General features: G+C 49.5%; 1 protein-coding gene across 2 annotated transcripts in view; it reads left to right on the top strand.

The window, feature by feature from the left end:
• Window positions 1-16,880, top strand: part of GORASP1 (golgi reassembly stacking protein 1) — a 234,819-nt gene that overhangs the window by 122,298 nt on the left and 95,641 nt on the right. For both annotated transcript variants that reach the window (XM_069647745.1, XM_069647744.1), the window contains exon 6: window positions 5,205-5,355. In XM_069647745.1, coding sequence (XP_069503846.1) covers window positions 5,205-5,355 — 151 coding nt within the window. The remainder of the gene's footprint in view (window positions 1-5,204; window positions 5,356-16,880) is intronic.

The following is a 16,880-nucleotide window of genomic DNA, read 5'->3' as shown; positions in this document are numbered from 1 at the left end:
GGAGGACTTTGTGGAGTCGGTGTGCCTCACCCTCTTCGACCGAGACTCCTTCTCGCAAATGTTCATGATAGAGAGGGCCCACAGGACCCCGTCCTCCAGACCGGCCCCGGGTGCACCTCCCAGAGTCATCATAGCAAGGTTGCTCAACTTCAGAGATCGTGACACCATCCTGCGACTAGCAAGGGAGAAAGGCGATTTACACCACGACGGAGACAAAATCCATATTTATCCCGATTTCTCATCGACAGTACAGACCCAGAGAAGAGCCTTCACCAGCGCCAAACAAAGACTTCGAGAGGCAAAGCTCGTATATTCTATGATGTTTCCTGCACGTCTCAGGGTACAACATAATGAGCAGACCCACTTCTTTAATTCTCCTGAGGAAGTACACCTATTTCTGGACCGTAACGGTTGCCCAGCTCACGACCCTCAACGACCCCGCGCACGGAGAGAGAGGGTCCCCAGGAATCCTCCATAAAACCCGGGCCCGACCCCGAAACGCACACAAACTGCCGGAACATCCTCACGCCCCATTAAACAATAGGGCAGAGTTCTTGGAGAGGCCCCTAGCGCCCCGAGCACAGCATCTGTTCCCTCACTCAGGTTGGGGGGGATCCCGTCGGACATGTTGGGGGTTGTCCGCGTAATGGGATTAGTTCTAAGGACTGTTGGATTGTTTACTGTTTTTTGTTCAGGGATGGACTAACAACCACCCTCCTGGCACCGCCAGAACTTATGTACGAATTTCTCACAAGGAAAAGCCAGCACCCTCCCATGATGCCTCCCCTCAGACTCGCTCCCCACTCTCTACTCCCAGTCGCCATGCGCCATACGCCATGGGATATATTACGACATGCTCCAAGCCCATCATGTCACGAACAATGTACACCAACCACAGGACCAATGCGTTCCCAACGCAACTTCGAGTTTTCTCTTACTCTCAACATTCAAGGTTGCAACATGGAATATAAGGGGTGGTAACATCCCATCCAAAACCCGCAAAATCCTCCAATACCTAAGGAGACATGAAATTGATGTGGCAATGTTACAGGAAACCCACCTAACACCCGAGAAAGAACGCACATGGGCCAAATCGTGGGGATGCCATAGATATTATTCGTCATACTCCTCCTACTCCAGAGGAGTGGCCATACTGGTACACAGAAGAACCAACCTCCGTCTAACGCACGTTGCAAAAGACTCCATAGGAAGATCCGTCCTAGTCAAGGGCATAATAGCAGGCAAGGCGATAACCTTCATTAATTCCTACGCCCCTAATGTAGATGGTCCAGACAACTTTGGCTGGGTAGTGTCGCAACTCTCCTCACTCGAGCACTCCACGGTGGTTTGGGGAGGCGACATGAACACTGTCATAGACCCGGCCAAGGACAGATCACACTCCTCGTCACAACAGACCTCTAAAGCCAGCTTGCAAATAACAGAAATTTGCCGAGCCTTCGACCTAAAGGACGCCTGGAGAACGGTTAACGGGGACCTGAGGGACTACACCTTCCACTCAGCAGTCCACAATACCAGCTCTCGGATCGACTACCTATTCTCATCCAGAACAGGCCCCCTGCAGCCCGGTCCCTGTCACATCCTGCCACGGACTCTATCAGACCACTCTCCAATGGTCCTTTGTCTCCTCCCCTCCCAATCTGTTCCCAGACTACAGAATTGGCGCTTCAAGACGGGCTCCATGCTAGACACGGTCTTTGCAGCAGAGCTAAAGGAAGAGGTTGAGATTTTTCTTGAAGCCAATATAGGGTCGGTATCCTCGGCCGGTGTGCTGTGGGAGTCCCTGAAATGCTTCGTAAGGGGCGTATGTCAGACTAAAGAGAGCGGCATCATCAAACTCATTAGACGTGAACTTACAACCTGCGAGGACCACCTCGAATGCCAAACCAGAGACTCGAGCGAACCAAAGGCGAAAGCTGCCCTGAAAGAGGAACTGCTGAGGTTTCACGCACTCGCCGAGCGCAAACTGAAATTTCTCCACCGCAGCACAGTAATCAGACAATACGGCGAGGGACAAAAACCTGGAGCTCTCCTGGCGAGGTTGGTGAGAGCTGACCACACACCGACGCCTATTACGGAAATCCGTAGTCAACAGGGAAGAACATTGTCCACAGATGTCGACATGGCAGAAGAATTTGGACGCTTCTATCAAGAACTCTATAGTTCCCAACACCCCGAAAATTCCGATGCGCCACTGAGCTACCTGAGGGAGACCGAATTATACTGGGTAGAGGCACAGCTGAGAGAACCCCTCAATGAACTGATCTCCCCAGCAGAAATAACTGAAGCAATCAAATCGCTCCCGAACGCCAAAGCCCCCGGCCCTGATGGCCTGACCGGAGAATTCTATAAAGCCTTCACGTCTACCCTTGCTCCCCTTTTGACCGATGTATACAATGAAGCCCTGGAGAAAGGTACCCTACCTCAGACCTTGCGTGAAGCCAATGTGATTCTCCTGCTTAAAACAGACAAGCCATCAGATGAATGTGCCTCCTACCGCCCCATCTCCCTCTTAAATCTAGATAACAAGATTCTAGCAAAAATCCTAACGAATAGACTGATGCCGCTAATGCCTGCTCTAGTTCTTGCTGACCAGGTGGGATTCATACCAGGCCGCAATACCACTTTCGGCATTAGGAGACTGTTTGGAGTGATGGGAGCACTAGACCCAGCCCAACAAGCCATCGCCCTCCTTCTTGATGCTGAAAAAGCATTCGACTCGGTGGAATGGCCATTCCTATTCTCAGTACTCGCAAGGATGGGCCTGGGGGCTCGCTTCATTAAACTAGTTTCTCTGCTATACACTAAACCTACAGCCAACATAATAGTCGGTACAGCCAGATCGTCCATCATCAACCTGCAACGAGGCACCAGACAGGGCTGCCCACTGTCAGCTCTACTATTCGCCCTGGTAATGGAACCCCTTGCCTCCAATTTACGTGAGCATAGTCAACACCGAGGTCTGATCATAGGCCCGCACAGACTCATCATCTCACTGTACGCGGATGACGTGGTTCTTTACATAAGAGACCCAGTAGAAAACCTGAACCCAATCATGCGCGAAGTGATCAAATTCGGGGCAGCATCTGGCCTCAAAATTAATCAAACAAAATCAATCATCTTCCCGCTCACCCCGGCGACTCAGCCATTTAAAGATGACTTCCACCTCACCTGGAAATTATCCAAGGTGCGATACCTGGGCATTCAAATGTCGCTAAATCACCAGGAAATATTCCAGGACAATTACGAAGTGGTCTTCAAGTCCCTAACAGAAAGGGTAGCCCGCTGGAAAACCCTACCCCTAACACTATGGGGCAGAGCCTCTCTTGTCAAAATGGTGATTCTGCCGAAGCTTCTCTATCTCTTCACCAACATTCCCATCCTACTTCCACAACTCTTCCTGAAAAAACTAAGGAGTCTGGTCCTGGAATTGCTGTGGGCCGCCGGCAAACCCGCCAGAGTGGCTCACTCCACGCTAGCCCTCCCAGTAACAAAAGGCGGCCTGGCACTCCCCGATTTGGAGAGGTACTACTGGGCGGCTCAGGCACAATTTCTCAGCCACTGGTACGCCACAAACCCTGTCCAACCACACGTGCAAATTGAAAGAGCCCTAGCCTCGCCGAACCTACTGAGAGCCATCATCTTCGCAAATATCCCGGTCCCCAACGATACGATGAATGTAATCCTAACAACATACAAGATATGGAAGCTATTGGCGCAAAGGTACAATATCGACACAAGATACTCTCCACTCCTACCAGCAAAATTCATACCCGGGATCCCGTTGACGTCCGAAAAAGTTTATCTCCAATGGCTAGAGAAACTTCAAATCAGGAATCTGGGGGACCTCTTCACAGATGACGGTTTCCTAACTCCCGACCAGGTGAGGGAAAAAGGCGGCACTACCTCGCTAGACATATTTATCTATTTCAGGGTACGCCACACGCTGCGAGCAATCCTACCTTCCTTTCCGCAGCAACCCCAAATATGGCAGCTCTTGCACTCGGCAATCCAATCTCAAGGTGAGGGGAGACCTCTCTCACAAATCTACAGAACCATAACTACAGACTCGTCCTCCACAGTGTCCCGAGCCAAATCTAGATGGGAAAAAGCCCTAAATTTAATTTTCTCCGACACCGACTGGTCCTTTATCCTTAGACAGACCCAGAAGATTGCCCTCAATACCCGCCTCAAGTTAATCCACTTCAACTACCTGCATCAAACGTACTTCACTCCTGCAAAAGCAAAAATGCAGAGTCCAGACTCCTCCTTCGGATGTGAGAGGTGTGGATTGGTGTCGGCAGACTTTTTACATCTGGCTTGGGACTGCCCTAAACTGGCCTCATTCTGGCCCCAGGTGCTGGAAATCACGAGTAAGATAATCGGTGAACCGATTCTCCCAGCCAACACTGCAGCTCTGCTGGGCATGACCAGACTGTTGAAGGCCCCTACGAGAAAGTTAGCAGGTATTCTACTGACACTGGCTCGCAGAAGAGTTGCCATGGCATGGAGCCGCGGTCCTCCCCCAACTATCACCGCATGGCGCAGAGACATACTCTATTGCCAGGATGTCGAGACAGACTTCATTAAGTTGCTACCACAGCACACACGCCCACCTGACATCTGGGGACCTTTGGTAACTTTTTTGATGAATGAGTCAGTGGGGGCGCCGACCTCCCCAACCACCACGCAGTAAAAACAGTATCCGTCTCGGACGCATACTCATAGCCTTGGTGCAGTACACAATATATAAGGGTCGGGAGGCGTGGGGGGGAGTAGAGGGGGAGGTTGGGAGGGACATGGCTAGGCTAATTCCACCCTAATGTGGGTGAGAAGTTGTTTGTTGTATGGAAAATAATAAAAAAAAAAATATTTTAAAGCATCTATTGTTAGCCGACAACCAAGAGATGGTGTTTGGTATTGAATGAAAGACAGCATCAAAATGCAATGAAGCGAACAAATGAGTTCCCCGTAATGGTAGTCCATTAACATGGGTAGCTGCAAAGACCTAGCATTTAATGTGGCAACATGACGATGCTTCACTTATTCCACAGTAGTTATGTGGTGTACTGTGAGGCTTAGACTTTTAACTGGATGAGGTGTTATATTTCAAATTGTCAAATGCATATTTTTAAGTAAACTGGTTCATGCTTCAAATACTAAGTCTTGCATTTTCATTTATTTAGCTTGGGCTGTGGAATTGGTTATGGTTACTTGCACAGAATTCCTCTGCAGTCTGTTCCACTGACTCCCATGAGAAAGTCAGAACTAATGCCACCTTCGCCCTTGTCCTCAGAAAGCAGTCCTTCTCTTCCAGCTACAAATGGATATGATGAGGTATGTTTGGTTCTATTCATTTTCCCAGATTTTATTTAAGAAAAACTGTCTCAAAACCAGTCTGAATTCATAGCCTTGTGGGTAACCTGTATCAATCTTTATTTTTTGGTCATCAACCCCCGGGACAGTTGCCTGTGTAAGTAGAAGCCTTCACAGCAGACTGTGCCATCCATTTATTTGGCAAAAACGGTGGCATATAAGAACCAGGAAATGCACACTAGAGTAGTGGCATGTTTATTTAGTATTTTTAGGGCTCTTAAAAGCAGGGTGCACGTTTTGCACTATTCACTAGACATTGGCTAGTGATATTTGACTCTTGCCGAATTAGAAACTGTAAGGTGTGTATGTGTATATATATATATATATATATATAATATATATTTCTGAGGCTTGTGGAATCTGCTTAGATCACATGCTGAGCATAGGCCGACATCTAGTGGAAGCTGCGGAGTATTACAGTTTGTTTTTCGAAACTCGAAAATGGGCGTCGACACAGGCGTGCCAGTAATACTATCCCTAGTGTGACGTCCACTGTACCCAAGATCCCTCACGCGTCTAGGATCCTCAGATTGTTTTTTTCCGCCATACTGGTCGGAAGCATCTTGCCTTAGCCATACTTTTGCTAATAATTGAAATTTATTATTCTTTATTGACATCCTTCCCCACCCCAACGTCGACCCTCGACACTCGACGACGGCTGGAGAAGACATCGACCGTCGGCTGCTGCACGACGGATCTGGGCCTCGGAAGGCCGCTGGCCTCGGCCCGGGCCTAGTAGGCTGCTGGCCTCGGCCCTGCAAGTAGGGAGAGTGGGGGGTGGTACATACTCTTCACTCTTGGTATATAGATACACTTATATATTTCCTACACTTATCAGCCCGCTGCCTCAAGGTGCGTATGGAGGGTACCCCTTTCCAATTCTGCCCCAAGTGCAACCGCAAATACCCTTGGGTCGACAGGCACGCCACGTGCAATCTCTGCTTGCCGAAGGACCACCCCGAAGCGAACTGCAGAGCGTGTAGTAGGTTTAAACCTAAGACACTTAAGGACCGTTCGACAAAGCGTTGGGCCCACCACGCCAGGCAGGCGGCCATGGCAGCGGAGGGCGCCTTCAGCGATGGCAGCGACGCCGTACTTTCGGACGGCGAGGGCATTACGGCGTCGAAAGACAGCCGAGCGCAGGTACCCGACCTCGGAAGGTCGTCCGGCAGGGCGGCTATGGGGAAGACCCCCTGCGACGCAAGCGCTACACACCCTACACACACTAAGCACACTAAGTCCAACCGAACCTCGACGACGTCGACTTCTCGGAAAGAGGCACAGATAGAACGGTCCGACTCGGTGTCCTCTGGGCGCTCTCGATCGAGATCGCCTCATGACGCAAGGCAATCATCCACTCTTGCCAAGAGTGCCTCGCTCCCTAGACTAATGGAAGTTCGATGGTCGGAGGGCGAAGACGACTTCCACCCCCAGGCCGCGCTCCAAGAGACGGAGCCCGCAGTTAACACCAGCGAGGCCCCACGCTCGAAAAACACAGATACCTCTCCCGATCCTCGACGCCAGGCGTCGAAAGTCTCCGGGGCCTCCAAGGGACAGGGAAAACATTTTTCCACGCACGGGGAGGGGGGGAAACAGCAGAAAGCACATTCTTCCACTCCTGTAAGACCATCCTTCCCCCCCTAAGCAGACAAACAAATACAAGTCTACTGAGAGATCAACATCCAGCAAGGGTACCCTTGATAAGTCCCCTAAATTGCCTACTAAAGTCATCCCCTGTTCCAAAGAATGGTCCAGCGAAGACATAGACAGGGTCATGTCAAGAATGTCTTCCTTGGCTGATTTTTACGACAAGAATCCAGAGCATTTCCTCTCGTATGACCCTCAGGGAGCCACACCCTCAGGTTCCACTGATCCCATCCCCCTAAGTAAAAGGGCCCGGTTCGAAAGACCTGAACCCTTCGAGGTACAGCCTTACTCTACTCCATACTCTACTCCACACCCCAGGTACCAAGGAGAGCCTTTCCCTGAGGGGGACCAGGAGTTTGAAATTATGGAGGAACAAACCGGGACGGGATACTATGCGGATGATGAGGACCAGGAGGAGGGAGAAGATGAGCAGGAAATTTACAGAGTAGATTCCCCGGTAGAGAACGAAGCCCCAGTTACCGACTCGCCAGTCGATAACCAGCCCCTCCTTAATGAGGTTCTCGCTCGCGCGGCAGAACATTTTCACATCGACACCCACGGTGTACAGGAGGAAAGGGACTTCGCAGAAGAGTTGGTGGGAGAGAGGAGGCCGGTCGCTCAGACCATCCCTATCCTTAAATCCATCCAACGAAGAATAGATCCGTCCCTGGTGAACCCAAACCTCACCAGAGCAGTCAACCCCAGGGTCGAAAAACTTTTCCGGGCAGCCCAATCTGACCCTCTCTATATAAGAGGACATCTTAAACCAGACTCCCTAGTGGTTACCAACACTCGGAAGAGGGCTGGAACACCCTTATCTTCGTCAGAAGCTCCTCCCGACAAGGAGAGCAAGAAACTTTACGGGTTTGGCAGAAAGGTAGCCTCAACGTCCGCCTACCAAGCAAGGATTGCTAACTCCACCACCCTGTTGGCCAGCTACAACTGCCATCAATGGGAAGAGGTCGCGGCACTCATAGCCTCTGCTCCGGAACCCTTAAAGGGCCAATTGGCCCGGATCTCGGCAGAAGGGAGAGCTGTGTCTGGTTGCATATTGAAAGCAACTTTCGACGCCGCGGACAACGCAGGGAGATTGATAGCAGAAGGTACTGTTATCAAGAGACATGCGTGGTTACGGCAGTCGGGGTTCAAAACAGAAACTCAGGCTTCATTAATAGACAAGCCGGTGGAACCCGATCTATTGTTTGGGAAAGCGGTCGAAGACGCACTGAAAAACGCCAAGGACGAATACGAAACACTGAAATCCCTTGGCCAACTAACCAACAAACCCCCTAACCAGAGGGGGAACAGTAATTTTCGCGGCCAAATTCACAAAGAGGCAACTATGCCCAGGGACAGGGTACACAGTGGAACAGCCAGCAGTCTACCCAGAGTTACGGCAGGGGTAACAAAAGAGGTCGTGGGAGAGGCAGAGGCAGAGGCAGCCCCAGCAAGGGAGGTGGCACGCCTCCACCAAAGCAGTGACGCTCAGTTCAGGGTCCCTTCTCACGCAACCCCAGTAGGGGGACGCATTTCCAACTTCACCCAGGCTTGGGAAGGGATCACCTCAGACAGATGGGTACTGTCAACAGTGTCCACAGGATATTGTATAGAATTACTGCAGCGTTCCCGGAACCATCCTCCACGACAAAGTACACTCCTTAGAACATCAGAAGATCCTTCTCGAGGAGATCGCCATTCTGCTAGAAAAAGACGCGATAGAGCTCGTCCCAGGACACCAGGTAAACAAGGGTATCTATTCAACTTACTTCCTTGTGCCAAAGAAAGATTTGACAATGCGCCCAGTATTGGACCTACGGCCTGCCAACAAGTATGTCAAGCCCCAAAAATTCCGTATGACCACGCTACAAGAGGTAATCCCCCTCCTAAAAAAGGGGGATTACATGGCAACCTTGGATATGAAAGATGCTTATTTTCATATTTCCATGCTCCCGGCGCACAGAAGTTACTTGCGCTTCAAGGTGGACAGTCGCCACTACCAATTCAAGGTACTGCCCTTCGGGATAGCTTCAGCACCAAGGGTATTTACCAAGGTACTGGCGGTGGCAGCGGCACACCTACGCAGGGAGGCAATCCCAGTGTACCCTTATCTGGACGACTGGCTCATAACGGGGGAAACCCCAGGAATTTGCAGGACAAACATTCAAAGGACTATCGACCTCCTCCACGAATTAGGCTTCTCAATCAACGAGAAGTCGTCCAGCCTGGTGCCAAGCACCTCAAAACAGTTCCTAGGAGCAATTCTAGATACTCAGGGAGGGTTGACCTTCCCTTCGGAAGAGAGAATTCGGAATATACTACTGCAAATTCCACATTATCAGTCCGGTCAACAAATAACGGTACGCAAAGCAATGCGGTTACTGGGCATGATGGCGTCCTGCATTTACCTGGTCCCCCACGCGCGACTGCGCCCCATGCAGGAATGGTTGGCGAAACAGTGGTCTCAGGCAAGTGGTCAGTGGGACGATCTAGTGGTCGTTTCGCCAACACTGGTACAGAGCCTACACTGGTGGACAAGAGAGAATCTCGCAAGGGGAAAACCCTTTTACGATCCCGAAATACAGGCAGTGGTGACTACAGATGCATGCCTGACTGGGTGGGGAGCTCACCATCTCCACCACACAGCCCAGGGTCTCTGGTCTCACTCAGTAGCCAAGAACCACATCAACCTCCTAGAGCTTCTGGCAGTATTCCGAGCGCTTCGGGCGTTCGAGCCCCATCTACTAAACCTGTCGGTGCAGATCCGGACGGACAGCACGACAGCCATGTTCTATCTGAACAAGCAAGGAGGGACTCGTTCGCCAAATCTGTCCAAGCTTGCCCAGAAAATCTGGATATGGGCACTCAGACGGAACATCTTCCTGTCATCGCAACATGTTCCAGGGGAGCTCAATTCCCTAGCGGATGCTCTAAGCAGAGACTCCCTCCCAGAAGAACACAAATGGGTCCTTCACAGAGAGATCGTAGAAGATCTCTTCTCTCAGTGGGGTTTCCCCACTATAGACTTATTCGCCACAAGCGAAAACAAACAATGCCCAGGATTTGCATCCAGGTTCCCCCAGCCAGACTCCCAAGGGAACGCCCGGTGGATGAACTGGTCAGGGATGTTTGCGTACGCTTTTCCACCAACTCCTCATCAGGAAGGTGGTGTACAAGATGAACAAGGAATCGATGACGCTCATCCTAGTTGCTCCCATGTGGGCGAGACAACCATGGTTTCCACACCTACGCAGGATGGCGGTGTGCGAGCCCATCAAACTTCCAGCCTGGTACAACCTTCTGTCCCAGCAACAAGGTCAAACAGTGCACCAGCAACCCAACTCAATGAACCTGGCAGCATGGCTCCTGAGGTCATAGAGTTTGGACATCTCAATTTACCACAGAGGTGTATGGACATCCTAAAAGAATCCAGGAAACCAAACACAAGGCACTGTTACTTTGACAAGTGGAAAAGATTCGTTATTTGGTGCCAGAATAAACAAATCAACCCTGTTGATTGCACTCCTTCCAACGTCGTGACATACATGCTCCACCTGCTGGATGCAGGATTGGTTTTTAACTCTCTGAAAGTACACCTGGCAGCCCTCTCGGCTTACACCACATCCCATAACAAAGTGTCGTGGTGGAAAGTACCAGTAGTTAAAGCCTTCATGGAAGGAGTAAAGAGACTTCACCCTCCTATTTCAAACCCACCGCCAGGATGGGACCTTAATGTGGTGCTAGCTAAGCTCATGGGCCTCCCTTTCGAACCCATGCATAAAAGTAGTCTCAAACACCTGACTTATAAAAAGGCCTTCTTAGTAGCCATTACCTCTATAAGAAGGGTCAGTGAAATTCAGGCTCTGTCAGTGCCGGATCCTTTCTTTACTATCCACAAAGACAAACTGGTTTTACGCACACACCCTAGGTTCTCACCTAAATTTATATCAAAGTTCCATGTAAACCAGTCCATCGAGCTTCCGGCTTTCTTCCAGAACCAGCAAAGCTCGGCTGAGGTGAAACTACACACCCTAGATGTGCGTAGGGTGGTCCTCTACTATGTAAATAAAACCAGACCGCTAAGGAAAACAGATCAACTGTTTGTCTCCGTAGCTACAGGCAGAGAGGGAGATCGCGTCTCTAAAGGCGCCATCTCGAAGTCGATTATCAACTGTATACAGCTGTGTTACTCTCTTTCTGAAAAAACTCTGCCTTTTACGCCAAGGGCCCACTCTACTAGAGGCATTGGGGCCACTCTGGCTTTCATTGCAAATGTTCCCCTCGACACCATTTGCAAAGCAGCTACTTGGAGCTCTATTCACACTTTTACTCAGCATTACTGCATTGACACTCATTCCAAGACAGATACACAAGTGGGACAAGCGGTTCTAAGACACCTGTTTGCTCATGACCCTTCTCACATCCCACCTCCTTCTTCTGGTACTGCTCGCTAATCTATGCACAGCATGTGATCTAAGCAGATTCCACAAGCCTCAGAAGGGATACATTACTCACCGTAATCGTATTTCTGATGCTTGTATCTGCTTAGATTCACATGCGACCCACCCTTCCTCCCCTCCGAGAGAAGGCGCATGATTGCTTGTAGTCTTACCTTTCTGTCTATCTGCTTGGATTATCTGTACTCGCGCTACTCCTCATGCTTCCTCATGTCAGAAAAAATACAATCTGAGGATCCTAGACGCGTGAGGGATCTTGGGTACAGTGGATGTCACACTAGGGATAGTATTACTGGCACGCCTGTGTCGACGCCCATTTTCGAGTTTCGAAAAACAAACTGTAATACTCCGCAGCTTCCACTAGATGTCGGCCTATGCTCAGCATGTGAATCTAAGCAGATACAAGCATCAGAAATACGATGAGTAATGTATCCCATATATGTAAAGCCCCTGGCCCAGATCGGTTTTCCAACACGTTTTATCAAGCCTTTTCTTCGACCCTGATCCCGCATCCAACTAAGCTAAGACTCCAAGGACTGCTCCTCCTACCGCCCCATACTGCTACTCCAAGTTCTACAGCAAGATCATCTCTACCCACCCGAGTGAGGTTCTCCCGCATATAATGGTGACAAGAATGGGGGAGCTCATGACATTAGTCGTGGGTCTGATTGCCTTGACCCCCCTCGTGCCTCCCACATCCCTGAGGGTTTGTGCCGTCTTAGACGCACATCGTACATTTGACAGCTTTTTCTGGGACTACATAAAATTACTACCAGCTCACGGATACAGCCTGAAATTCTCTAAACTGTTCATTTTCAGCTGCTGGGCACTAGCATTAAACGCCTTATGGTCACTGTTGCTTCTGCTAGTTGGGGGGCAACCCCCATATGGTGACAATCTCCTCTGATAGTTGCACTGACAATGGAGCCGCTAGCAGTGTTTGCCTCCACCCCATGATATTGTGGTTAACATACTGAGGGACTAGCGACAAGGTGGCAAATGCTAACAATGTCTTAAGCTTTGTTACCTGTTGGCATCCCTGCTCTCTGATGGAGCTTCTGGGCCAATTCGCCTTGGTTTCAGGATTTACAATTGTACGAAATCTGTGGGGCTTTCTATCAGACTCTCCAGGGGTTAGTGAACACCCTGAGGAAGTCGTTACCTTTCCACTGGGTTGACAGTTTGCATACCTAGCAGTGTGCATCACAACTAATTAGAATCATTCCTGCATTGTGGAAACAAGCCAAAGAGCTGCTAAGGAGATGGGATCGGCAAGGAATCTCATGGCTAGGTCTGGTAAATGTGGCTAAAATGTCCCTTCTGCCGAAACTCCTCTTTTCCATGCCCTCCCAATCTGTAGCCCAGAGGGTGACTAATTTGACCTGCAAAAAGCAGTGGGGTAGCTGAAATAGCACTGCATATCCCTTAGAATTTCTCATCAGCTTCTGAGTCCAGGGGCTTGAGTGAAGGACTCACGCTGCCTCGGTAGTCTGCCCGGTACCTGAGCAGCAACAAGCCCCTGTGGGGCGTGCCAAGATGCAACACCTTACACGGCTACCGGACCGGAGGAGTAGCAATTAAGACACTTGTGAAGCAGGCTGGGACACAAAGGCATGAGGGATTGCAGTAAGAGCAATGGGGCAAGCACTAGGACACACAACGCAACCCCTGGAGTAGCGTGGGGGGGGGGCTCCTGGCGGTTTCACTGCTGGAGGCCACACTGAGCAACATTAATGGTACGGACACTCTGAGGTGCTAACTAGGACAAGCACGGGCAGCCAAAGCGAGTGAACAAATGTTGCCTAATACACCCGCCTCATTGAAGGAACGACACCCATCCCATACCTTACAACGCTGTTGCTTGCCAATGGAGCCTAAGTGAACCAGCCAGGGCGCGGGACCAAACCACCTGCTAAAACGGCACTGAGGGCTCTAACCAAGCAGAGGGCAGAGTACCAGCCAGCAACTACAGATGCGAGGTGAGGCAATGTATGCATGAGCCGGTGAGGCATACCCGCCCTAACTGAGCTAAACCTCTGACCAGGGCTGAGAGGAGGTGGTCGATAAACTGGTGCCAATACATGCTAAAGGGAAGGGCCACAATCTCAGTCGGACGAGGCCAGCGTGTACACCAAGCACCAGTAGACAGCAGTGCGCCACTACAGCCCACGCAAAGCAAGAAAACCAAGAGTGCAGTGCACATAGAGGGGGCAACTACCGCATACATACTGCAATTGCAGCTGGAGGCCTCTGAGATGGTGCTAAACACAAATCTGGCAGACGGTGAATGACACTAACCTGGGGCTTTGAGCTAGGGAAGGAAGGCTGGTGCAGGCAAACGAAATTGAAGACTAAGCAGGTGTGGTGCACACGTCGCAAATGGTGATTAATGACACACTTAAAAACTTTTATTCCTAATTGTACCGCCACGAAACCTTGACGCCCCAAGGCGACATATTGGACACATTAGAAGAGATAGGACTCCCTTCATTGGATGATGCCCAATGGGAAATACTAAACGTGGAGTTAACGATTGAGGACCTAAGCGAGGCAATTAAATCACTAGCCACCAGCAAGACCCCGGGGAGTGATGGACTGCCCCCTGAGCTCTAAGGCGTACAATGTGGAACTGGCTCTGACCCTCCACAAAGTATTCAAGGTGTCATACGATACGAAACTGGAGTGCTGCTGAAGAGCATGAGCGAGACACTAGTAGTCCCAATACCCAAATCCGGGAAGCCTACAAGCGAGTGCAGTTCGTACAGGCCATTAGCAGTGTTAAACTATGACGTTAAGATCCTGACGACCATACTGGCCAAGAGATTGTCGAAAGTTATAGGGGGCATAATACATGGGGACCAAAATGGGTTCATACCGGGCCGCAGTACGGCAGCAAACCTGCGCCGGCTGCAACACATCACGCATACAGTGGACTTGCAGGAGTTGTACGCTGTGATATCCCTTGACGCCATTAAAACATTCAACTCCATATATTGGGAATGGCTAGTCGCAGTGCTGGGACACTTCGGACTGGGCGATTACTTTATTAGATGGATTAAGATTCTGTATGAGGCTCCGGCTGCCAGAGTAAAGGCAGGCAGAGTGGTGTCGTCACTGTGGGATATACAATGGGGCACCAGACATGGTTGCCCGTTGTCGCTGGTGTTGGAGCCGATAGCCATATACATGAGGAAACCATTTTTTGATGCAGGCATAAGGGTGGGAGGAGCGTACCATGTAGTCTCCTTGTATGCAGATGTGTTTTTTTTTTTTTTTTTGTACCTGCGGGACCCACACCTTTTACCAGTAATCCTGCACGAGTATCTGGGATCTCTTTCAGTACGGAGAAATAGTGTATATTCCCACTAGCAGGGCTGGCAGGGAAGAGGACCTCCCGAAAGTCGGGCTTAGATGGGGAACGCACACATTCCGATAACTAGGGGTGAATATTTGGCACACCCCAAACAGATGCACGTTGGCAACACTCTGGTAGTGGTGCAGGGGCTCAGGAAGTCCATGGAGACATGGTATACTGGACGATGGAATAGCTAAGGATGGTGGGGATGCAAGTCCTACTTACGAAGCCTGGAAAGCTCTGACCTGGGACATGTTTTACCCATCGGATGATAAACTGCCATGCGCAAACTGGTAAATTTTAGAGGCAGCGGTGTCTGGGTATCAACCGGACCTCAAAACTGAGCAGCCCGGGCTGTAGCATGAAGGCCCCGACCCCAAAAGACACCATAAGAGTTGAAATGTATTCGTGAACGAAAATGAGCACCTTTATGAGCACGCACGGAAGTGAAGACTGTGTGTTAGTATAAAGTTACTTGTTGATGTCCATCTGTTCTAAGTACATATACGACTGATCAAAATTGCGCATCGAATTGCTACATGTACATTACAAATGCCAATAAGAAACATTTAAAAATAAATTACACATTTTCCCATACACCTAGTTCTTTTTAGTCTCAATGCCGGGCAATTCAAAGTCGGATGGTAGTGTTTCCTGCTGACATTTACAGTTTGCAATCAGTTTCTCAGGTTTTTGTCCTTTTTCACTTCCGTGATTGGGTTCTAACTGCACTGCTCGGGAATCTTTCCAGATATATTGACAGTTTTCCCCTGGATCTGTGTTCCAAACCATGGTGCCCATAGTTTTGTTTTTATCGCCTTTTTCCGTAGCGGCGATCCAGTCTTATTCAAATAGCTTAAGTTTCCCTTAGTATCTTCAGATGTGCTAAAATCTTGCAATAAAGCCAGGCAGGCTGTTTTCCATGCCGTTAGGAGAACTTCTGTATTATTCTGTAGCGCGTTCGTCAAAACTTTAAAGCCACCTTCTGGACTACTTAACAAACTTTTATGGTAGAAAGCCAGTGTTTTCCAGACAGAGATAGAATATAAAGAGAGGCCCAACTCTTCTCTTAATTGGATAAGCAAGCATGTTGGTAATGAAAGAACAGTTCTCCAAAATAGCGGAGTGTAAAAAGAAGCCTCCGCTCCGTAAGTCCAAATCGGCGCCACTTTCTTTCGATAGAATTCGATCACAGGAGTTGGGGGAAACTTGCAGTGTTTGGATTGTATAAGACTTGCCTGAAAGGGCAGATTTCTGGTCTTCTTAAGATGGTTTCTCTTGTGCATCCAGTGCAGTGTTTACATACATTCCTAAATAAGTAATAATCAATACTTCCGTGATGTGTTTTCTCCTTTTAAGGACTGCAATGTTTTAGTGTAGTTTTGTTTCATCAACCCCCCCATACCCGTCATGGTCAGGATTCTTGATTTGGCTTTGTTTATCTTGAAACCATTAGCTTCGACGTAAACATCAGAGCATTCAGCTGTCATTGAAGCCCCACCTGCATTTGATCGAGGAGGATCAAATCATCCGCATAAAGCAAGGGACTCACCGGCTCCCCCGCCATTTGTGGTGGAAAGCATCTGGCGTAGTTGAATGCAGTGGCAATGTCGGAGATGAATAAATGAAACCTTGCCAGGGCTAAAGTGCACCCCTGTTTTAGCCCTTTTATTTATGGGCTCTGACAGGTTAAGGCTTTGGTCCAGTCTGATCTGTAAGCTAGTTTTTAATACAATGAGATCAAGGCGTCTTATATCCTGGGGGCAATCCCATTCCTTTAACTTCTTCCAGAGCTTTGGTCTCTCGATGGTATCAAATGCCTGTGCGAGATCAATTGAGGCCAGATGGATGTTTCCTTTCTCCTTCGCTCTTGATTTGATCAAATGGATTGGGTTATTCTCTGGAAACATCCTCGCCAGTCTTACAGGGGGATATTGCCAGCAATGCAGAGTGCATTCTTCCTTTATTGTGTAGATAAACACTTGGATACCCCCTTGCACTTGCAGGCCCACAACCTCTCCACCTCGATC

The sequence above is a fragment of the Ambystoma mexicanum genome, chromosome 2q (assembly GCF_040938575.1).
Source record: "Ambystoma mexicanum isolate Mex_15411 chromosome 2q, UKY_AmexF1_1, whole genome shotgun sequence".
Lineage (NCBI taxonomy): Eukaryota > Metazoa > Chordata > Amphibia > Caudata > Ambystomatidae > Ambystoma > Ambystoma mexicanum.
Note: the sequence above shows the minus strand (reverse complement) of the source record. Positions and strands in the feature narration are given on the sequence as shown.